The sequence below is a fragment of the Otolemur garnettii genome, unplaced genomic scaffold (genome assembly GCF_000181295.1).
Source record: "Otolemur garnettii isolate 467f Iridium unplaced genomic scaffold, OtoGar3 scaffold00144, whole genome shotgun sequence".
NCBI classification, from domain to species: Eukaryota; Metazoa; Chordata; class Mammalia; order Primates; family Galagidae; genus Otolemur; species Otolemur garnettii.
The window spans coordinates 3852142-3877621 of NW_003852539.1; the positions used below are offsets into that span (position 1 = coordinate 3852142).

Below are 25480 nucleotides of genomic sequence, written 5' to 3' on the forward strand. Positions count from 1 at the left end.
TGTGACCCCACAGCACTCTACCCAGGATGACAGCTTGAGATTCTATCTCAAAAAGCAAACAAACAAAACAAAAAAAAGCCAAAACTCTTTTTTAGGCCAGGTGTGGTGGCTCACTCCTGTAATCCTAGCAATCTGAAGTTGAATAAAGTTGAGGCACATAGAATACTTGAGCTCAGGAGTATGAGACCAGCCTAAGCAAGACCAAGACCCCCATCTCTAAAAATAGCCAGGTGCAGCACCTGTAGTCCCCGCTACTTGAGAGGCAAAGGTAAAGAAGATCACCTAAGGCCAAGAGTTTGAGGTTGTTGTGAGCTATGACACTGAGAGTAACAAAATGAGACTCTGTCTCAAAAAGACAAAAAACAAACAAAACAAACAAACAAACTAGAATTGGTGACTATTTTTTAAGTTACAACACTTAACAACTAAGACCTTTTCTCATGACCACTGCTCGTTTCATGATGAAACAGCAATCTGGCCCTCCTCCTCCTCCTTAGGTGCGATACCTTTTTTCCATCTTCTTTAGCTATTCTATTTTTCACCTTCCTTTTAACTCCCACTGACGGGCGCTCTACAAGGATCCATATTCATCATCTTATTTTTTTTTCTTTTTTTTTTTTTCTGAGACAAAGTCTTATTTTGTTACCCTCGGTAGTGTGCCATGGTGTCACAGCTCACAGCAACCTCTAACTCTTGGGTTTAAGTGGTTCTCTTGCCTCAGCCTCCCAAGTAGCTGGGACTACAGGCACCTGACACAATGCCTGGCTATTTTTTGTTGTAGTTGTCATTGTTGTTTAGTAGGCCCAGGCTGGGTTCAAACCCACTAGCCCCAGTGTATGTGGCCGGTGCAGTAACCACTGTGCTATGGGCGCCGAGCCATCTTATTCTTTTTCTATGAACATTTTTCTTCCCAAGGAGGCCACCAATTCTATGTAAGGACAATTGGTTGATTTGTCCAACCATAATACCATTGTTTACTAGCAAGTCAAGACATAGCCTGGTCAATCAGACTTAGCATTTACTGAGTATTTACTCAGGGCACTAAGAACCTCCCTACATAGGGCCCAATATCAATGTTCCTAGGCTGAGTGGAGAAAGCGGGATAGTCTTACCTGTCGCTGCTTTAGGAAGTCCAGGGCAATCTGCACATTCTGCAACCTATGAAAACGCATCCTGCCCTTCTCTCGGGGCTGCAAACAAACAAAAAAAGGAATGCTAATTTTGGCCACACCAATTACCCACACAGATCCTTTCCCTTTTATTTCAAGGACTAAAAGACCACACAAAAATTCTTCACAATTCCTTCAATCTACGTTGAAGCCAGGCATGAGAACATTATATCAAGCATCCCTTAAGAGCAGACCTGTGTGTATTCCACCAAGTTCTCTGAGGCCCCCCAAATGCCTTGTATACTCCTACACATCTGGCAAACACACAATACCGATTGGCCACTAACGGGGGATCAGTGCCGCAGCATCTATACAGGTGCTTCTGTAGTCACATGTGGCAGAACTTGATTCTCGATGTGAGGTTAATGGGAACAAAGACTTTGGCTCAATGGCTCCTAAAATCACAGTTAAATGCTACTACAGAGAGAAGGTAAAAAGTTCTAATTACGTACTACACAGTAATAGAAGGAGCCAACCTGATTACAAACCTGGCAAAGGGAGTTCAAAGTTGCCAAATTCTAACCACAGGTTAATAAAAAGTTACACATGGTCAAGAAACAAGGGGGAAAAAATCCAAAATGGGGGGCAAAAATCAGGAAGTAACCTATTTCCCAGAAAGATGGATATTACTAAAGGAAAGCCAACATTTACCCCAGCATGAAATACCCAGAGAAAATAAACCCCTGATGGTATAGGATTTTCAACAAAATTATCCAAAGAAAGTTATTTTCTGCCAGTCACTCAATCCTAAATGTCGTATAACCCATAGGGAAGAAGCCCATCTCCATCGGTGCCTCTAGTACCCTGTCCAACACTCAACTATTTATTATCTATTGGAAACTGAAGGGCATCTGTTTGTCTGGTGAGTACCCAGAGGAACAGTTTTCTACTCTGGAACATTTTCTTCTGCTTGCTTTCCAACGTTACTTTTATTTTACTAAAATTAACATTAGGACTGCAATATCACTTTCAATAGATTATACTCGCTCCACTTGTAAGTGTCAAAATGCTACTAATTAAAGGCTAATAAAACATAAAGTAGCTCTGTTGTGGGTGTCTACACAGAGAAAACATTGGTTCAAACAGAAATCGTCAAAAAGTAGGCCAACACGTGGAGAGAGAAGGATGGAAGCATCTGTCTGGGCAACCCCCATCGCTTCTAAGCCATAGTCCCCAAGTAGGATAATCTACTCTACAGAGATCTCAAGGCTTCTCTGGGCAACAGGATAACTTCTTCAGTCAAAGTTTTAGGAAAAAATCTGTTCAGCAAGAGCCTCTTAGCTATTTCAGCTAAACTAATTGTGAATAATATGGCTTAGGATATCAGAGTCTGTGAAACTGAAGACTCTAAGGCAACAGGAAGGGAGATCAATGAGGTAAAAAGACGATTTTAAGAGGGCAGGGAATAAGGATATTGCCTTATTTTGGTTTCTGAAAAAAAGATTATGGGGTATAATTTAGGGCCTGCAAGCAGCAAATACCCTTCCTACACACTCTGATCCTTACTCCTATATACCCCCACCAAAAATAAACACCCTGAGAACATGCAAGTTAAATCTCGGTCCTCTACAGTAACTAGAGATATTATTAAACAAAGCCAGACTATCTCCATGCAGTGAGCTTGCAAACAACAGGCTGTTTTGAAAACAAATGACATGGTGTGTGGTGAGAGCCTAGAGGCCAGTGAGGTGGAGAGAGAGTACCAGTTAGTCTGGACTGTGTAGCTGTGAGCAATTAATTAACTGTCATGCTGCCAACTAAACTTTTTCCACAATTCTGCAATCTGGACTCAGACAACACAGCAAGGCCTCCAGAAAGCTATGGGCCTCCAGGTCACAAAGGGACTCAACATCTCCAAACACCATTATTCTTTTTGTGCCAACCATTCTCAGATAAGCAAAACAATTCCCACTCCAGGATCATCTAACAGTGACAGGAGGCACAATTAGTTTTAACCACTTTCTTTGGGACTCAAAATCCCAAGTGAAATGAGAAAGCAATTGGTAACTGAGTTACTTGGAGACCTGGAGAACCTCAGACTCTCTGATGGCCCAGCAGTGCCACAGTGCCAGCTGGGATGCTGGCATCCCCAGGAAGACCTACGACATCATCATCATCTTCCTCCTCCTGCTCCTTGCTGTTTGTGTGGCGCCAGGAGGGCATGCTCACCAGACGGAGGGTCTTCAGCCCTGCTGGCTCCTTTGGCCACCAATCAATGCAAAGGCACAACAGAGGAACAGAAAATTCACAACACAAAGACGAAAAGGAAATGAATTAAATGAAAAGGGATATTTTCTAAGTAAAAATAAATATGAAAACACCCTCCCACCTCCAAAGACGATATGATATAAAACCAAATCAAGACCAGAGCAGACAGCGACACTGCACATACTTTCTATTTTGAAACATGTCTTCCTTCAGTTCTCTATGGCCAATCACCCTCTCTGCATTTGTGAATCAATGAAGAAAGAAAAAGATGAGGAGAGTAGCTGTGAAAGAGGTATCTGCATGCTTGTTATCCAATGAGTATCTCCATAAACAACTATCGGTCTTCAAGGGTTAGCTAAAGAAACTAGATTGGTTATGTAAGCAATGTCATCAAAAAAGGATCATTTTCAACATAAAATCACTACAAGTTCATCAAAAGTACCAGCAACATTGCCCAAGATACAACTTTATGAGTACTGAAAAATAAAGTCCTGTATAGCAAAAGTGAAATACTGATTACTGGTTTGATTTATAAATACAGACCAGAGAAGAACTGAAAGTACATAGGCTGGCTTTGCTAATAAAAGCATCTGTCAGTTTTAGGTAATTAAAAAATATAACATTGGGCAGTGCCTGTGGCTCAGAGGGTAGGGTGCCAGCCCCATGTACCGAGGGTGGCGGGTTTGAACACGGCCCTGGTCAAACTGCAACAAAAAATAGCTGGGTGTTGCGGCAGGTGCCTGTAGCTACTCAAGTGCCCAAGTGCCTCAGCTACTTGGGAGGCTGAGGCAAGAGAATCACCTAAGCCCAAGAGCTGGAGGTTGCTGTGAGCTATGATGCCACTGTACTCTACCAAGGGCAATAAAGTAAGACTCTGTCTGTAAAAAAATATAAATATAAATATAAATAAAATTGATTCTACTGCAAAGCAAAAATAAAAACAAAAAACAAGGGGCTCCAGGGAAGCCAAGCTCTAATCCTAGAAGGAGCAGAGCATCACTTCAACAGTGAAATCTAATGTGCCAAATTCTGTTCTTTAAACACAACAATGACTAAGAATCCATCGAAGGCAGTGAGTGGGCTGGGCTTCATAGGCGACGTGAGCTGTGTGTCTCTTCAGTGCTCTCCTTTCCCACAGAGGTTTCCAATAGTCTATCCTGGACGTTTCTAAATCAAAATTACATGGTCTGTGGCACTAGAGACAGAAGATGAACCACACAGGATCACCTGTTTTCATTGGGCTCAAATATATAAAACAATAGGCCCACAACTGGGTTATTTTGATCACTCAAACAAAGCAAATGTAAGAACTATTATCTGACAAGCCAAGAGGTTCAAACTAAATTTCCTCTCAGATATGTGGGTGTTTCCCCCAAGCATGGTTTAATACATTTTTGGGAGGTAGCAGACATATTAAAATATTCAAGGAGCCCAACATACTCCATCCAGGGCTACGCTCAGATATCAACTTCAGCACCTTGCCAAATCTGTGAAACACAGTGAATCACAGAAGGGAGAAAGTGAGATGAATGTGCTGGGGCTGGGGTGGGGGAGGCGGTGAGGAGAAAAACTTCAAACACCTGGGCTTCTAAACATAAACCTTGGGGATTTGGTTGAATACAGAAAATTTAAAATTTCACAATAGATGGGAAAATCAGAGGAGTCTAAATAGACTAGAACTGGAACTCTAAGAATTAAAATATCTCCTTATTTAAAAGCCTGTGAACATAAATCTGCTATTCTTGAAATACTAGTATCTAGAAATAGATAAAGAATAAGGAGAAAACATGCCAACATAAAGGGACTAGAATGGATTCCTGACTTCATCAAGAAATAAAAACAAACATCATATACATAAAAACACATACATCTGCTGAAATTCTATCATTTGTGTAAGTCTGAGTTAGAAATAAAGTCTACCAATAATCTCTTCTACTTCCTCCCACCTAACAGAGCAAGCCGTGTTAGTTGCTTCCGACACATCCCACAAGAGGGCCCCACACACCATTTACAGGGCTGCACTTATGAAGCCATTCCTTAGGAGAAGCTTACCAATTTGATGCCTGAGAGGACCTCCAGCAGAGAGATCAGGTTATGGCCATCCCGCAGATCTTCATAAAGATCATTGATGTGCTTGCGGACCTATAAATGAGAGTGATTTTTATTTGATTATGAATTATTTTACTGGCTCGGCGCCTTTGGCTCAAGTGGCTAAGGCACCAGCCACATACACCTAAGGTGGTGGGTTCAAATCCAGCCCAGGCCTGCCAAACAACAATAGTGGCTGCAACCAAAAAATAGCTGGGCGTTGTGGCAGGCACCTGTGGTCCCAGCTACTTGGGGGGCTGAGGCAAGAGACTTGCTTGAGCCCAGGAGTTGGAGGTTGCTGTGAGCAGTGAAGCCATAGCACTCTACCCAGGGGACAGCTTGAGGCTCTGTCTCAAAAAAAAAAAAAAAAAATTATTTTACTATCCACAGAAGAATCTCTGGTTCTGGCCGAGGGCAGTGGCTCACATCTGTAATCCTAGCACTCTGGGAAGCAGAGGCAGGTGGAGTGCTTGAGCTCACATGTTCGAGACCAGCCTAAACTAGAGGGAAACTTCATCTCTAAAAATAGCCAGGTGTTGTGGCGGGCACCTGTAGTCCCAGCTACCTGGGAGGCTGAGACAAGAGAAACACTTGAGCCAAGAGTTTGAGGTTGCTATGAACTGTGACACCACAGTACTCTACAAAGGGGGACAAAGAGAGACTCTGTCTCAAAAAAAAAAAATCCTCTGGTCCTAGGTAAAGACAAAGGAAAGCACTGTAGCTCATGCCTATAGTCCTACTACTTTGGGAGGCCAAGGTAGAACAATTGTTTGATTCCAGAAGTTTGAGACCAATCTGGTCAACATGGTGAGTCCCTATCACCATAAAAAAATTTCTTTTATGAGCCAGAATTTCACTCTGTTGCCCCAGGCTAGAGTGCTAAGGCATCATAGCTTACAGCAACCTCAAACTCCTGTGTTCAAGTCAGACCCTCTTGCCTCAGCCTCCCAGGTAGCTGGAACTATAGGTATACATCACAGTGTCCAGCTAGTTTTTCTATTTTTAGTAGAGATGGGGTCTCACTCTCTCAGGCTGGTCTCGGACTCCATAAAATTATTTTTTAATTAAAATAAAAATTAAATAATTAAATAATTTTAAAGCCAGGCATGGTGGTGCATGCCCATAGTCCCAGCTATACTTGGGAGGCTGAGGCAGAAAGACTACTTGAGTTCAGGAGTTCGAGTGAGCTATGATAGCACCATTGCACTTTTGCCAGGGTGGCAGAATGAGACCTTGTCTCAAACAAACAAAAAGAATTTTAGATTGGAAGCAATAATAAAATTCAGGAAATTTCTGGTTGGAGTAAAATATGTATGAAATGGTAACACCAAAAATGTGTTTGTTTTTTAAATTGAAGCCAAATCTATTATAGAGAACACTAAACAATATTCTAGAAAGTTTAAACAAGGAGATGGATAGTCTTAATTACCCTGAATTTCTCAGGAATTATGTGTCAAAATGTGACAAGATGGCTAATGATGGACAGATGAATCTAGCCACAGTCCGAAGAGCCTTCCAAAGTTCTACAAGGGAAACTAAATGCTGGGTACCCAATGTTTCATAGGGTACACACCTACAATTTAACCCCTATTGTACCAAATACTTCTAATAGCAAATTTGAGGATTTTCTTTGTGGAAAGTTAATTCCAATTTTATAATAAAACTATGAAAAACAGATCTTACTTTGGAGGAAACTATGGTTAATATCAAATACTGTGCCAAATGTTTTATATGTCATCTCATCCACCACTTATATCTATAGGGTGAGTATAATTATTATTCCTACTTTATACATGAGGAGAAAAGGCACAAAGAGGTTAAGTAATTTGCCCAAGTGAAAAAACTGGCCTTAGTTTGATATTGCTGATTTTAGTCTTTGCCATTAACTGCTAGGCCTTATCATCAGCACAATCTCATTTTATTTATTTAATCCAAACAACTGTCTTGTGAAGTTTATTTATTCCCACCACTCCATGGAAGAAACTGAGGCTCTGAGAAGTTAAAGTCAAATAGCTATTTAATATAACTTATTAATTAGTCCTCTGATTCATTCCAAGTGTAGCAACAATTTCATTGAGTAATACAACACAGAATCAGAAAACTAGTAGAAATTGTAAGGAAAAAGACTGATTTTGAACATAATTTTCTAGACAACAATAGAAAGGGCTACTTTCAGAAGTAGTAGACTTGTAGTTCCTAGAATTTAGGCAAAAGCTGAGATTTGAAGACTTTTTTGAGTGGAAAACTAAATTCCCTTCCAATTATAATATTCAAAGTAGCATTCCAAGTAGAACAGGAATAGAAAAAGATAAAGGCATCAGGGAAGACTTCCTAAAGAGATACGACTTGGAGGATTAGCAAATGTTTGGGCTAAAAGGGAAAAAAGATGGGAAAAAAATAACATAATACTAGGTATAGAGGTGGAAATATGCAAGGGGTATGTCTTTGCATGCGTGTGTGTGTGTGTGTGTGTGTGTGTGTGTAAAGGAATAAGAAGGTAACAGGAAGCCAGGCAGGAGCATGCACCTGTAGCCCCAGCTACACAGGAAGCTAAGGCAGGAGGTTGCTTGAGATCAACCTGGGCAACACAGCGAGATTTCATCTTTAAAAAATTAAAAAATTAGCTTGGTGCAGTGGCATAAGCCTAATAACTACTCCAGAGGCTGAGAGAGGAGGACTACTTGAGCCAGAAATTCCAGGCTGCAGTGTACTATGATCATGCCTGTGAAGAGTCACCACATTGTATCTTAGCTGACATACCAAGACTTCATTTCTTTTTAGACTTAAAAAAAAAAAAAAAGTTGACAGATTACCCAACTAGAGAAAATGGTTCATGATGAAGAGAATAATAGCTTTAAAATACTGAATATTTCTTCATTTTTTAATATTATTTACAATGTACTGGCTCTAGAAATAACATTTATAAATTTAATCCGCAATATTAACATTTTCTCCATCAATTTCTTAAGTCTAAACAATGGGGGGGGAAGAAATCTAGCTCAGACTTACAGCATTTTCAGGCTTTCATAGTGTAAATTACTCCCACCATAATAAATTTCAAGCTACTAACATAAGCATCATTAGTTGGTAAGAAATATACAGGCTTGGCACCCGTGGCTCAAGCAGCTAAGGCGCCAGCCACATACACCTAAGGTGGCAGGTTCGAATCCCCAGCCCGGACCCGCCAAACAACATGATGGCTGCAACCAAAAAAATGGCCGGGTGTTGTGGCGGGTGCCTGTAGTCCCAGCTACTTGGGAGGCTGAGGCAGGAGACTCCCTTGAGCCCAGGAGTTGGAGGTTGCTGTGAGCTGTGATGCCATGGCACTCTACCCAGGGGGATAGCTTGGATTTAATAAAAAAGAAAGAAAGAAAGAAATATACAGTAGCACACCATTATATAGTATCTCCATAATAGAGAAACAATAGACATAATTAACCTCGAGAGCACAGCCAACAATAACATGTAGCAAAATAATTACAAAGTGAAGAGTTTTGAGTATTCGTTATCTTTAAATATAACTTATTTAATTGTAAGTTTATATAATTTAATTTTTAATAATAGCTGTACTTGGAAAACAAGTATACAAAATTGCTGAAAATTTAACATCGACACTCCTAAATCCGTGTAAGTTAACTCTAGCATACCACTAGCTTCAAGGTTTCAGTCCCCCTCCCTCAGATAGGCCTAAGGTTGCAGTGTGGAACAACCATAGGGACTGTTAACAGAAATAATAACCAAGTCATGAGGGTTAGAAGGGATATGGATTTAGTAGGTTCAATTTTAAATATGCTGAACTTAAAATGGCAACAAAAGAATTACAAATGGAAATGCTCTTAAAGCAGCTAGAAATATCAGAATTCAATCTGTGTCAGCTGAGAACTTAAGTTTAGAAGTCACATGCATAGAGGTGCTAGCTAAAGACATGGGAAACACTGGGCTTTCTGGATTAGGGGCAAGAAAAGAGAGCAGAGTGCTAAGGACTGTGCCTTAGGGAATACCCAAAATTAGAAGGCAGGGGATGGAAAAGCAATCAGCAAAAGACAGAGGGGGAAAGAAATATAGGATTAGTGAAAGAGGCAGGCAAAGAAGCAAGAAAGTAAGTCAAGACAGGAATGATTGCCAATATCAAATATTACAGCAAGAGGCAATGCCTGTGGCTCAGTGAGCAGGATGCCAGTCCAATATACTGGCGGGTTCAAGCCCAGCCCCGGCCAAATTGCAACAAAAACATAACCAGCATGTAGTGGACGCCTATGGTCCTAGCTACTTGGGAGGCTGATGCAAAACAACTGCTTAAGCCCAAGAGCTGGAGGTTGCTGTGAGCTGTGATGCCATAGCACTCTACCCAGGGAGACAAAGTGAGACTCTGTCTCTTAAAAAAAAAATATATATATATATGTATGTATGTATGTATATATATGTGTGTATATATATATCTTACAGCAGAGTTCAAGGAGGATGAAAACTAAGGAAGTTATTGAATTTTACTACAATAGTGTGACCGTTTTTTTTTTGTGAGAATCATTTTCAAAAATGGTGCAATGGAAATTAGATTATTAATGGATAATAGGTTTTTATAAAAGTTAGAAATTAGATTTGGCACCCTAGTTCAGTGGCTAGGGCACCCACATACACTGGGGCTGGTGGGTTGGAACCCAGCGAAGGCCTGCCACACAACAATGACAAGTACAATAAAAAAATAGCCAGGCATTGTGGCAGGCAACTGTAGTCCCAACTACTTGGGAGGCTAAGGCAAGAGAATTGCTTAAGCCCAAGAGTTTGAGGTTGCTGTGAGCTGTGATGCCACAGCACCCTACTGCGAGCAACATAGTGAGACTCTGTCTCAAAAATAAAACAAACAAAAAAATCAAAAAATATTAGTTGACTAAATTAATATCTGACTAAAAGATTAAATATTCATCTTTAGGATTAAAAAGACGAGGTACAACTAATTTAAGTGAGGGGCTTATTTTTGGCAGGTAAGACCTGAACAGAGGGCATAAAAATCAGGAGTGGGTAGACTGCCTGAGCACACAGGTTTGAGACCAGCCTGAACAAGAGTGAGACCCTTGCTCAAAATAATAACCTGGCATTGTGGCAGGCACCTGTAGTCCCAGCTACTTGGAAGGCTGAGATAAGACAATTAATTGCTTGAGCCCAAGAGTTTGAGGTTGCTGTGAGCTATGACACCACAGCACTCTACTGAGGGCGACAAAGTAAGACACTGTCTCAAAAAAAAAAAAAAAAAATCAGGAGTGGGAATTGAATAATTATTTAAATAAATTATAGTAGCAGCTGAGTGCAGTGGCTCATGCCCATAATCCTGGCACTCTGGAAGGTTGAGGCAGATGGATTGCTGGAGCTCAGGAGTTCAAGATCAACCTGAGTAAGAGTAAGACCACTCTTTTTCTCTACTAAAAATAGAAAATCTAACCAGGCATTGTGGCAGGTGTTTGTAGTCCCAGCTACTTAGGAGGGTGAGGCAAGAGGATTGCTCAAACCCAGGACTTTGAGGTTGCTATAAACTATAACACCACAGCACTCTACCCAGGGTGACAGACTGAGACACTCTCTCTCAGAAATAAATAAATAATAAATACATTATAGTAGGGCTTGAGGGCCAAGCAAGATCATGTTACTAATAGGATATTAAACAAGAAATGGAGACACTTTTTAAATGTAAGGTGAATAACATTAAAAAAAATGAAGACATACTCTTCTCTAAATTGTAATGCTTTATTCCTGTGACAGCAAATCTCAGACACACCGCAGGAAATTTCAATGAGAGCTAGATTATTATGGCTGTCAATCTTTGACTAATAATAGATATGAAAATAAAACTACCAAAAGATACAGACAGAGATAATGGGGGAAGGGAAGGTAGAGTGGGGGTTTTTTTCCCCCTGAAGAATTTTCAATGACAGAGAACAACAGTCAGTTTCTAAAGCACGCTGCACACAGCTCTGCCTAGAGATGGCTAAAGAACTAGCTAACATTTCCTGGATGCTCCCATGTCAGAAATTTTTCAGATGTGGGATCTGGAGGTCAAGTAAAATCCCTAAAATCACAGTTAGTAAAATAACCAAGCTGATTAAATACAGACTGCCTCATTCTAACATCTTTCCCCTTCTGTACATATCAGTTTGCCTCTAAAGTTTTCCACAAATCTCAATTTTAAAGAAAGACCAGTGGACTACACATCAAAGTTTTAGAAGCAGACAAGTGAAAGCAAGAATCATTGATATAGAAGTTTCTTTCTAACAAATAATCATGTATTCTGTCAACTTATAAGATGAAGGTCTGGGCGCGATGGCCCATACCTGTAATCCTAGCACTCTGGGAGGCTGAGGCAGGTGGACTGCTTGAGCTCAGGAGTTCAAGACCAGCCTGAACAAGAGACCCTGTCTTTATTAAAAATAGAAAAACTAGCTGGGTATAGTGGTACATGCCTGTAGTCCCAGCTACTCGGGAAGCTGAGGCAAAAAGAAGATCACTTGAGCCCAAGAGTTTGAGGTTGCTATGAGCTATGATGCTGTGGCACTCTAGCCTGGGGCAACAGAGTAAGATGCTGTCCTAAAAACAAACAAACAAAATGAATAAGATGAGTAAAAAATTTCAACTATCCAGGACCTTGCCTGTTTGTACTCCCTGAGAAAACCAATGTCAACATTAGTCAATGTGTCCAAGGAGAATATACATATGGCCAAGATGGTTCTACATCATTAACTGTGAGGAAAATATAAATGAAAACCAAAATTATATACCTACTATGACAGCTATAATCAAAAAGACAGATAAGAAGTAGCAAGGATGCAGAGAAACTGGAACTGTCAGATACTAATGGTGGAAAATCACTGATGGTGGTTCTTAATGAAAAATGATGCTGCTGGCTGGGCACAGTGGCTCATGCCTATAATCCTAGCACTGTGGGAGGCTGAGGCAGGAGGATCCCTTCAGCTCAGAGGTTCAAGGCAAGTCTGAACAAGAGTGAGATCTCATTTCTACTAAAAATAGAAAAATTAGCCAGGTATTATACTATGATATGATTATACTATTATACTATGATATTGTGATAATGCCACTGTGCTCTAGACAGGGTAACAGAGTGAGATTGTCTCAAAAAACAAAAACAAAAAAATCCTCAAAAAACTGGATCAGAAGTGTTCTTAATGAATAAAGAGGAATTAATTTGCTTATTCCAAAATGAACTGTTTCTCAAAGAGTTATCTGGGAATTCAAGAGAACCCAGATCAACTAAATGCAGAACTTGGGAGATGTGCTTGATTTTTGCTGTTATACTGGCCTACCTACAAAAGACAGCATTAATCCGAGTATACTTGAGGAGTAAAGCAAAGCATGCTGGAGCTGTAAAAAACAAATGTCAATTCCTAATTCTCAGCCCAAAGTTCAAAGAATTCCAGGAACTTAAAGGAATACTTTTGATTAGCAGTGAATCTCTCTCTAAACTATCCCAATATGAAAAAAAAAATGCTGTTGAAACCATAAGGCTGGGGCCATGAGAAGAGATGAAAAATAGCGAACGATTTAAGTAAAGCTCTGGCTGGCCTCCAGTTGCTAACAATGCTATGATGTGTTCTGCTAGTTTCTTTCTCCCTGGGCCTCCTGTCATCACACAGCACTGAGGCAGAGGTCCAACAGGCAGCATCAGCTACAAATGAGTGGCGGGGAGCCAGAGAATTTGAATTCAGCTATGAAGTTTAGGCAACAAGCTAGAGGCAGGATCAATTCAGTTCTTCAAATTATTAGAGAGGAGGTATAAAAGAATAAGCTGGGGGCATGTTGAATAGAAAGAGCGAGTAATTTTGATCATTTGATCATAAGACTCATGATTGATCCTTAGCTCTATCCCTTGCCAAATGTATGATCTTAGGAAAGTCACATCCTTCAAATTCTTAGTTGTTAAACTTGAGAGGATAAAATAGTCTTATCTTCTTTGGGGTTGTTGTAAGGATCAAGTCAAATATAAAACACTATTGAAATATTATTTACTCAAGGTAACAAATACTTATTAGATACATCTCATGTTCTTTGCGCAGCACGTGACAGAGAAAGTAGCATAATGCACTCCCAGCCCTCCAGGAGTACTCTGAGGACAGTGGTGCATGAACACACAGGCGACTCTTGAAAGAAGTATGAAACAGAGCTGGAGCTACAACTGATTTAGTCAGACTACCAGACTACCAGGCATTCTAAAGGAGAGAAAAATAAATACATGAAGAGATGTAGAAGTACACAGTGTTTAGGGAGCAGTGAGTTATCTCATGTGGCTACAGCACAGGCTAAACAAGAAAGTGTACCTGGAAATGAAGCTGGACAAATAGGCTGGAACCAGGCTGCAAAGGACTCTATGTCGTGGCAGAGTTAAGCCATCTAATTAGAGGCAACACATAGGCATTGAAGGGAAATAGCCAGGTTTTTCTTTTTTTTCCTAACATCTCTCCCTTTTTTCTTTGTTCTAACACTATAAAAAGATATCATATTTGCCTTCAGAGTATAATAGGCAGAAAGATAAAGAATGTATCTTTCTAAATGCTATAGAGGCTATAATAGAAGTACACAAGGAATACAGTGAGGGGCACAAAGAAGAGGGTGGTTAATTCCACATGGGAGAGTCAGGAAAATATTTGTTGAGGTGTTAAGTTGGCGTTATCCAGGCAGATCAGATTGGCAGGACATATTCCAAGCAGAAGGAACAGCATGAGTGAAGATTCAGAGACATAAAATAGTTCAGCAAGAGCTTAAAGTATGAAGAGAATTTGGCACTATAAGCCTGGAAAGGTAGGCAGCAGCCAGGGCTGGTACTATATAGGTTAAAAAGCACAGGTTCTTCAGGTTGCCCCAATTCTACAATTTCTCTGCCTCTTTCTAGCACTGTGATCTTGAACACATTCCTCACCATCTCTAAACTTCATTTTTCACATTGATAAAATAGAGTATTAATAGAACTTACAGCGTAAGGTCACCGGAGGATTAAATGAGATAATCCATGTAAAGGACTAAGTACAGAATGTCTGACTTACAGGAAGCCCTCAATAAACTATTAACACTATTGTCATTACCTGTGTTATTATAGAAAACTTTGTTAGGAAACTATAATCATAATCAAGTCAAGAGATGATGGGGCCCTGGACAAAAGCAGATGTGAGGGCGATGGAGAAGACAGATGCAAGCAATCTTTCCGAGCTGTGAGTGATGGAATGGACTTGGTGACAAGGGAGAGATCGTGGGCAGTAACAAATCCAATGTCATTCCAGGTTCTTAACTTGGACAGCTAGCTACATGAGTGAAAATATTCAACAATTTGGGATGTGTTAAATGTAAGAGATGCCTGGGTATCATCCAGATGAACGTGTCAAGTACACTGAGAGAAACAAGTCTTTGACTGAGGCAAGAATGCAAGAAAGGCTCTAAGGTTGCCTCCTTATCCAGATCTTGTAGTCTGAAAATTACCCTCACCTACAGTACCCACTTAAAAAGTGACCCGAAGGAGCCATTTCTGACCTGTGTAACCATCTCCTTGGCTGCAGTTTACTGAATGATGGACACCCATGCAGAAAAACAAAACTCCAACCAATCAGACTTTCTGTGTTTGGTGCCTTTGTAATCATGTGGCCTCATATCACCATTTGAGGGACAGCCACCTATTCACTCATGTGCAATAGGACAAACATGGGGAAATGAATGTAAGAGGCACACAGAAAGAAATAAAAGGGAAAGAACACGAAGTCTCAAAAAAAGGGAGAGTGGGAGATAGAAAGAAAGAGAGTAAATGTCTGATCGTTGTTTAGTTTTTATTAAACCCTGCTGCATCCAGGGGTCCTCAAACTACAGCCCGTGGGCCACATGCAGCCCGCCGAGGACATTTATCTGGCCCGTTGGGTGTTTTTGCCGCCACTGCCTGTCCTACTTAGCAGCCGACTCATCCAGGGGCCTACAGTCCAGCCCTCCAACGGTCTGAGGGACAGTGAACTGGCCCCCTGTTTAAAAAGTTTGAGGACCCCTGTTGGCCTCTGTCAGATTGTCATTTCTACTTTTGCTTCTATATATTCTATGAAACCAAACAATGCCTGTGATTAAAACAGATGAGACTGCCCAAGAAGAGTACAGAGAAACAAACAAACAAACAAATGTCCAGGGTCAAGACCCTGAGGAACATCAACACGCTAGACAGAAGAAGAAAAGCCAGTGGAAGAGGCAAAGGTGGGGGGGGGGGAGGATTCAGGAAAAAGTAGTGTCCTAAAAGTCAACATAAGAGAGTTTCAACACAGTATCAAATGCTACCAAGAAATCAAATAGGAGGAAAACAAAACTAGGCCATGGATATGGAAATTAAGAGATTACTAGTGGCAATCTCGTTGCTAGTGTAGTGTACCTATTATAACTCAGTTTGTTTTGAGGTCCTGACTGCCATAGTAGTCATTCTTTTTATTCTTTGGTGGGTTTCTCTCTTACTTAAAAATAATAATAAAATCTGGTAGGTTTGCCTTGGTTTCTCTTTTATTTAAAAATAATAATAAAATCTGTCCCTAACCCTTCTGAAAATGTTCCAGATCTTAAACTGCATGTAGCCAGGCGCTGTGGCAGGCGCCTGTAGTCCCAGATACTTGGGAGGCTGAGGCAAGTGAATCACTTAAGCCCAAGAGTTTGAGGTTGCTGTGACATCACAGCACTCTACGAGGGTGACATAGACTTCATCTCAAAAAAAAAAAAAAAAACAACAAATAAAATTAAATTAAAAATAAACTGCATGGTGGTAAAATGCATGTAAAAATTCATTAAACTGAACATTTAAGACCTGCGCATTTTAAGAGAGAGAACAAAATCCCCTCTGTCCCATTCTTCCGTAGTAATCATATTTAAAAATAAAGGGGCTTATAATATAATTTAGGAGCAAATGTTCTTTTTAGTCCCAAGTATAATCTCATGGTATCCTCAACCTTTACCTTCTGAGGTAATGTCATGTAATACTTTCATCACCAGGGGGCGGTGCCTGTGGCTCAAGGATTAGGGCACCAGCCCCCTATGCTGAGGGTAGTGGGTTTGAATCCAGCCCCGGCCAAAAAACCTGATCAGTACAAGTTTCCAGTGTTATGGCTGTATTAGCTTAGAGAAAGAAAGAAAGGTCACATGTATCTTCATACACTCAGCAGATGGCAGGCAATCAGAAGTAGATGAGAGCAGTGAGAGGCACCATGCCAACATGCAAAGAACTCCTACCTTCATCAGGTGCTTGTTGACCCACTTGGTGAACGTTTTCTTCTGAACCCGGTCCCGTTCATCTGCAAAGGAAACACAGAGAAAGCACTGGTTTAGTACTACCCAGGCAACAAGTCCCCCAAAGCCTTGCCCACATATCAGTTCCTCTAGGAACAGTTAAAAGGGTTCACTTTGTCCACAGAACCACAGGACAGTGACTTCTTTATTTTTTTTTTATTTTTTATTTTTTTTTTGAGACGGAGCCTCAAGCTGTCCCCCTGGGTAGAGTGCCATGGCATCACAGCTCACAGCAACCTCCAACTCCTGGGCTCAAGCGAGTCTCCTGCCTCAGCCTCCCAAGTAGCTGGGACCACAGGCACCCGCCACAACGCCAGGCCATTTTTTGGTTGCAGCCATCATTGTTGTTTGGCGGGCATGGTGGGGATTCGAACCCGCCACCTCAGGTGTACGTGGCTGGCGCCTTAGCCGCTTGAGCCACAGGTGCCAAGCCAGGACAGTGACTTCTTAAGAAGGTTTGGCCTATGTGAACTTCTTTGGTTTTTATTTATTTATTTTTTTGAGACAGAGTCTCACTTTGTCTCCCTCAGTAGAATGCTGTGGCGTCACAGCTCATAGCAACCTCAAACCCTTAGGCTTAAGCAATTCTCCTGCCTTAGCCTCCTCTGTAGCTGGGACTACAGGAGCCTGCCACAATGCCTGGATATTTTTTTTGTTGCAGTTGTCATTGTTGTTTAGCTGGCCTGGGCTGGGTTTGAACCTGCCAGCCTCAGTGTATGTGGCCAGTGCCGTAACCACTGTGCTACGGGCACTGAGCCAACTTCTTTGGTCTTGACTGCGTTGTCCCTTGATAGATTACACAGAATTATGTGCCTTAAAAATCATGGGGTGGCAAAGTCTCCCTGATACAATAATTTGAGCAGAGCAGGATGATTCCCCTCTTGCCTCATAACAATCTCCAAAAAGCCAAAGCTGTGAACACCACCAGCAGAAGAAGTGGGGCTGCCTTGGCATTTGGGACACTGGTCGGCAAAAGTTAAACCTCACCTTTCCTGTGCTGATCTGCCACAGCATGGCTCTCCCTCCCTTATCCAGTACTTCCTGTGTTCCAGTTTCTTCAAGAGGCATCACTAACAGCCAGACTCCTGAAGCTGCCTAGTTTATGCCCAGTGCACATCTTTCCTCTGTCTTCCTCCTAAGTTTTACAAGCAAATTTTCCTTCTTTCTCAACTATCGTCACCTCTTTAACAGAAGAAGACTGGCTAAAGAAACACCCAAAATGAAATTGGAACCAAGTAATCTATTAAGAATCCAGTTCAATATGTATAAACCCCAACACCCCAATAAATATCACTTATGTGCTAGGCACATGAGGAATGACAGAAAAATAAGAGCTAACTAAAAGTTGTGCCCACTGCCTTTTTACCAATACCAGACCCACTCTGCTTCACTATAGTAATAAGAATAGTCTGATTAGGGGGAAGGGGGTTGTTTGTTTTTGAGACAAGAGTCTCACTCTGTTGCCCTGGGTGGAGTGCCATGGTGTCATAGTTCACAGTAACCTCAAACTCCTGGGTTTGACTGATCCTCTTGCCTCAGCCTCCCAAGTAGCAGAGACTACAGGCACCTGCCACACCACCTGACTATTCTATTTTTAGTAGAGACGGGACCTTGCTTTTGCTCAAGCTAGTCTCAAATGCCTGGGCTCCAGCAATCTACCCTCCTTTGCCTCCCTGAGTGCTGGGATTACAGGCAAAAGCCACCATACCTTGCCTGACTCTAGTTTTATAAAATTGTCACCCTTAAGAGACAAGTTTTCTTTCTTGTTTTTCTTCTTAGAATTTCTTTTATTACAAAAGTTATACATGTCTGTTATAACAGGCTAAACAATAAATAGATGAAAAGGGAAAATAGTAACAGATTTCTTTTCCATCTAATTAGCATTTTATTTTTATTTTTTAAAGTTGAAAATATTTATTAGAAAAAATACAAACAAAAGTCCCAAAAGAACATGACAATACAGCATAACTAAAGCGTCATTTTCCCTAATCAATATAATTATTAAGTGATCCATTACTTTACTGTATCTTCATACTAAGCAGAAGAGTCCTTGTCTCTGATCATGAGCACAAGGGGATTCCTGTAGATGACCCAGGACTCACAGGTTATGCCCTTGCCCAGGATGATCTGGAGGACAGATGATTCCTGGATTCCTCACAGGACACTCAGGGAGCCTTGAATAACATTCACTACATCTACTCTACTGAAAAATCCCACAGTGAACCTTCCTCAGATTGTCAGAAATGAGATGGTAGTTGAGTGTGTCCACATCCAAGGTCATATCCACTTAGAACTTCCTCATTCTAGGGTTAAGCCCTAGTACATCTCTCAGCTGGTTTACTAGAGCCTTGACCTTGGACACCAGCTCGCCTAGCTGGGCAGTGGGCCTGATGGTACTTATCAGAGAGATTTTAGGGCAGAGGGGACACAGCAAACCCTCCCTGTGGGGCTCCTGCTGCAGTGGGTACATGCATTAGAGGAAGCGGAAGTATCCACATTTCAGGTGTCAGGATTATCAGCATAGTCCAGGCAGACAGGACATCCTCTTGTTCCCTTCTGGCTTCCAACTCTGTCCAAGGACAGCTCAGATCTCTAGTTAGCATTTTAAAGAAGAGGTGGGATTCATTTCATTTCTTTTTAGTTTACTGCCTCATTTCTTTTAGACCTGAAGATGTAAGTAGCATGACTGAGTCCTTTATCATCCGTACGTTATTCTGTTCATCTACTAAGCTCATGAAGACAGTGCACTAGAAAACCTGATAGTCTCATATCAATCATGCTTCCAAAAGCTAAAATGCTGACTTTCAATTCAGGAGAAAGAAGTTCAGGTGCTTATTCTGAATGTAATTATTAAAGGCAACATGATTACAAGCCTTTCACAAGACTAGCTAGCATGCTTAGAGCTGAGCTATAAGCTCCTCAGAAAAGGGTTTATAGAACTCCTTTGCTCCTAAGAGCTGGAAGATCCTCTTTTAGGATCCTATATTGACATAATGAAATGCCTGGAGTTTAATATCTAAATATTGTAGTAAGGAAGTTCATTAGGAAAGTCAAAAGCATCTCTAATGATTAAACAGACCTCCAGAATGCTCCAATCAGCTCAGTCTTTTAAACTATTTAATAAGTTTTAGGTTTGGCTCCCTACACAGAAATCCTAAATTTAATTCTAGGAGCAAAGATCTTCTGCCTACCACTGAAGGTAGAACTCTCAGAAAGTTTCTCTCCCTTGTAGGAGAGAAAAATAAGAAAAATACCAATATTCATTTTGGCATTTCTTACCATCTCAGCCCAACCAAAGCTAAGGGAGCACCACTGCCAACAACAGCAGATGCTCCAACTGCTCATCTGATTTTTTTTTTTTTTTTTGTAGAGAAGACAGAGTATCACTTTATCACCCTTGGTAGAGTGCCGTGGCCTCACACAGCTCACAGCAACCTCCAATTCCTGGACTTAGGGAATTCTCTTGCCTCAGCCTCCCAAGTAGCTGGGACTACAGGCTCCTGCCACAACACCCAGCTATTTTTTGTTGCAGTTTGGCCGGGTTTGAACCTGCCACCCTTGGTATATGAGGCTGGCACCCTACCCACTGTGCCACAGGCACTGCCCTCATCTGATTTTTAGATTGAACACTTAACTTGGGGGTTACTAAGTTAGTAAGCTTTAATTAGAAGAATTTAATATTTTGTTTCCAACCTTATTAAGACCACCACTATAGCCAGAAGTAGTGCTATAACACTCATCTGATTTTTAGATTGAACATTTAACTTGGGGGTTACTAAGTTAGAAAGCTTTAATTAGAAGAATTTAATATTTGTTTCCAACCTTATTAAGACCACCACTATAGCCAGAAGTAGTGGTTTATGCCTGTAATCCCAGCATCTTGGGACGTCCAGATGGGAGAAGTGCTTGGTGCCCGGAGTTCAAGACCAGCCTAGGCAACAACAATAGCAAGATCCCATCTCTACAAATTTTTTTTAAAAAATTATCCAGGTGCAGTGGTGTGTGCCCATATTCCTAGCTACTTGGGTGACTGAGGCAAGGGGGTTGTTTGAGCCCAGGAGTTTGAGGCTACTACACTGACCTGTAATCATGTCACTGCACTACAACCTAGGTGACAAAACAAGACGCAGTCTCAAAAAACAAACAAAAACCAACCAAATAAAAGGTCTCTGGCAGTGTGTTACTAGTACCTAGCCTAATTTTCCTTCTTTTTGTTTCATTAGCAAAGACATCCCCTCTTACAATTTGAGGTCAGTCTTTTCACCCACAGTTGGATCTCTCTCCGTGGGAAACTTAATCCAGCAATTATTCCCTAACCTGTGTATCTTCAGCTTCTCCCTCTCCACTGGTTCTGTCCACTCAGCTTCTGAATAAGTATGATGACAAGGTTCAGACTCCATGTCCTCACTTCCTTCTCACTCTGTGTAACTTGGCTTTCAGCCACCCAGATTTCACTGAAACTGCTCTGCCCAAAGTCACATTACTGTCAACCCAATGAATAGCCTGGAATTCTATCTCACTCACTCTGTGCTGGAACACATTCCTTCCCCCTTTCAAGTCCACTCTTCCTCTTGAATCTGAGACTCTGTTTTACCCTCAGTTTTCCTCTTTCTTTGTGTTTTTTCTTCTCAGAACACCCTTAAATGTATAGTCATCCTGAGACCTCTTTTCTTTTCATTCTGTCTTACAGATTCTCCAGATATACTTGGACCCAAGCGTCTGTTGATGGCTTTCGAGAGTAAGGGTTCATGAATCACCTAAAACTGCATGCAAAGATTTTGGTTTATGTAGGAGTAGGGGAAATCCATAGCTTTTCCAAAAAATTTAAAAATAGCTGTTCTCTATATTCTCCTATAATGATTTAATCAACTCCCACTGTTTCAATTGTAACATATACATTGTTAATTCCCAGATCACATCCACAGTTTAGACCTTTATCCCCAACACCACTCTCATTCATATCCAACAGCCCCTTAAACTTTCACACTTGTCTCAAACTCAGTTTGTCTAAAACTGAACTCTTTTTTTCTCCTTGTTTCTAACAGATTTCTCTGCTCTAATCCATCTTTTCAATGCTGCCAGCATCTTTCCAGCATGGCCATCCACCTTAAAATCCTTCGCTAAGTCCTTACTCTCCTAACAATATTAACAGTTAGCATTTACTGAGTACCTAAGCGCTAAGCACCTTAGATACACTCTTTCTAATGCTCAGCAACCCTGTAAGTTAGGTATTCATGGGAAAGATAAAGTCTAGACAGGTTCAGCAACTTGCCCAAGATCACAAGATGGGTAACGAGACCAGATTTGAAACCACTTCTACCCAATTCAAAGCCTGATGCCTCCATTCAGAATAAACATTCAAATTTTCAGCTTGGGATCTAAAATTTATTATGATATAATTTAATAGCTACCTACCACTCATCTGTCTCTCCACCTTTCCATTAAAACTCTAATTTCCAGCCTTATTAAAAATGTTTCCACCGGCTCGGCGCCTGTGGCTCAAGCGGCTAAGACGCCAGCCACATACACCTAAAGTAGTGGGTTCGAATCCCCAGCCTGGGCCCGCCAAACAACAATGATGGTTGCAACCAAAAAATGGCCAGGCATTGTGGCGGGCGCCTGTGGTCCCAGCTACTTGGGAGGCTGAGGCAGGAGACTCGCTTGAGCCCAGGAGTTGGAGGTTGCTGTGAGCTGTGATGCCATGGCACTCTACCCAGGGGGATAGCTTGAGGCTCCATCTCAAAAAAAAAAAAAAAAAATGTTTCCACCCAAGTGGGGCACATTTTTTCACACTTGCATGCCTTTGCACATATGTTCTTTCTACATGAAATGAAGCTCCCCCATTCTCTGACTACTCATTCTTTACCATTTAAGTCCTATTGCCTCCTCCAGGAGCTATTCCCATCTCTTGTACACACTAACTAGTTTGACTACTACACTGCACACGGTTTACTTGTTTAACTGTCCTATTCTACTAGGAGCAATGTGAAAACAGGCCTAATGTCAAATGAAAGCCTGTATTTAAGGCACAAAGTTCTATACTCTGATCCAATATAGCTCATTGCATGGTCCCAGTGCATTATGAATCATTCAAAAAGCAAATGAGAGTGAGTAGAGCCTCTGCTTGTTTTCCTGAGGAACACAATAAAAATCACAAAGGTTTCTTGAAGCCTTGAAGCAAAATCTGCCAGTTGAGGTAAAATCATAGAAGACCCAGAAAACTGGCGTGAAGAGGATGTATTTAATTAGACAAAGAGATGCCACTGAAATTTTCTGACTCAGAGTATGCTTTGGGAAGATTAATCTGGCCTTGTACAGAAGGCCAGCCTGCACTACAGAGACACAAAGAAGCAGGAGAACCTGTTAGATATCTACTGACCAATAAAGAAATCTAAGACTCTGAATTAGGGCAGAGACAGCAGGAATACAAAGAAGGGGGTGAGTAGATCTGCATGCCAATACAGAAGTAGAAACAATGGCCTCTAATTATTAACTAGTTGAGGCAGAGTTAAGAAAGGGGGAGTTCAAGATAATTCTGATATTGCCGGTCAGAAAAAGTAGGAAAGTAGAACATTAAATTTTTTTGAGACAGGATATTGTTGTCTCACCCAGACTGGAGTACTGTGGCACTATCACAGCTCACTGCAACCTTGAACACTTGGGCTCAAGTGCTATTCCCACCTCAGCCTCTTGAATAGCTAGGATTACAGGTCTACACCACCATGCCCAGCTAATTTTTAAATATGATTTGTAGAGGAAGGGTCTCACTATATTACTGGGCTGGTCTTGAACTCTTGGTCTCAAGCAGTCCTCCTGCCTCAGCCTCCCCAAATTCTGGGATTACAGACGTCAGCCACTGAAGTGCTAGGATTACAAGTATGAGTCACCACGCCCAACTGAGAAAGGAACCTTTTGATAAAGAAACTAAAAGAGGCACAGATTTGGTGAGGGTGCAGGGGGAATAAACAATGAGGTGTTTGCAGGATCTTCCCACAAACCACTGGTATCTTTGGTCTGGAGGTCAGAATTGAAGACATGAATTTGGAGATAACAATTGATAGCTGAAGCTGTGGCAGGTAGAGCAAGTAACTTGTTTCAACAAATCTAACCACCACTTTTGCCCAGAGGAATAAAGGATTCAAGTGTAATTCTTTAGTTTTGATATTCAAAGCCCTCTACAAGCCTATGAAAATGCAATTCAATTTTTCTTGACTATGTTTTAAGTGGTTGGAGAAGATAAAGGCTAGGTTTCTAATCAGAAGAAATTTATAATCCATACATTCCTTCAACTTTATCTCTAGACTCTTCTCTGCATGTGACTCAGCTACTCCCATTCTGATTGCCTTATTGTTTCCAAACAAACCTTTCACCTCCTGCCTTTTCTCCCAGCTGGAATATCTACCCTCCCCTTCTTGGTTTATCTAACTTAGAGCCCCCTTTTCAAGGTCCAGCTGAAGTCCCACTTCTCCCAGTATGACTTTCTGGTCATCCAGCCACTTTTGGGTGCCTACAGAACTTAAAAGTTTATTTAATTTACTTGGCCTTGGGCTATTAGGTGTACTTATAAGTCCTATTTCTTTATTTGAACTGAGTTGTTCATAATCAAGATCCATATTTTTAATTTTCTCAAATATCCAACATTTAGGATAACAGTAGATACGCAAAAATATTCACTGAACAAATATATATTGAGAGCCTACTATGGGCCAAGGTTATTTCTACATAGACACATTAAGATAATATTTAAAATAAAATGCTATTTTCTTTTTTTTTTTTGAGACAGAGTCTCGCCCTGGTAGAGTGCTATGACGTCATAGCTCACAGTAACCTCACTCAGACTCTTGGGCTCAAGCGATGCTTTTGTCTCAGCTTCCTGAGTAGCTAGGACTACAGGCGCCCACATCACCTGGCTATTTTTAGAGGCGGTGTCCACTCTTGCTCAGGCAATCCATCTGCCTCGGCCTCCCAAAGTGCTAGGATTACAGGAGTAAGCCACCTTGTCTGACCTAAAATGCTATTCTCAAAGTCAATCTAAAAAGTGATCTCAAATGATGATTAAAAGATTGCTTTTCAACAGTTAATTGAAATTCCCACTCTTTTTTTTGGAATCAGAATTTTACCTGGTCACCCTCGGTAGAGTGCCCTGGCCTCTTAGCTCACAGCAACCTCAAACCCAACTCAAACTCTTGGGCTCAAGCAATTCTCTTGCCTCAGCCTGCCAAGTAGCTAGGACTATATAGGTGGCCGCCACAACGCCCAGCTATTTTTAGAGACAGGGTCTTGCTCTTGCTCAGGCTGGTCTCAAACTCATGAACTCAGGCAGTCTACCAGCCTCAACCTCCCTGAGTACTATATTACAGGTGTGAGGCACTATGCTGAGCCTTCACATGTCCCTTCTAAACTACAGCTTTCCTAAATTCTTCTTGCCACATCTAGATTTGGAAGACTTTGTACCACTTAATGTCCCCATGTAAGTGCAAAAGAAAATGGCTAAAGATCAAGCAATTAAAATATGCTTACCAATAATGTACAATGGCACCACCATTAAAAATGATTCCTATTCCTCAGAAGGCTAAAAATCGACTTTGGAAGTTAAGATAGACTTTAATATTTATTGTGTTTACTATGTATGAGATGCTTTGTGGGGTCTGAAGTATTTAATTCTCACTACTCTATCAAGTCTATCTTCATTTTATAGTGCAGGAAATTGATGCTCA

General features: G+C 41.1%; 1 protein-coding gene across 6 annotated transcripts in view; it reads right to left on the bottom strand.

The window, feature by feature from the left end:
- Positions 1 to 25480, bottom strand: part of LOC100961574 (microtubule-actin cross-linking factor 1) — a 363479-nt gene that overhangs the window by 210814 nt on the left and 127185 nt on the right. For all 6 annotated transcript variants that reach the window (XM_023518666.1, XM_023518665.1, XM_023518664.1 and 3 more), the window contains exons 2-4: positions 16707 to 16768; positions 5430 to 5519; positions 1113 to 1190 (exon numbers count right to left, since the gene is read on the bottom strand). In XM_023518666.1, the coding sequence (XP_023374434.1) occupies positions 1113 to 1190; positions 5430 to 5519; positions 16707 to 16768 (230 nt within the window). The remainder of the gene's footprint in view (positions 1 to 1112; positions 1191 to 5429; positions 5520 to 16706; positions 16769 to 25480) is intronic.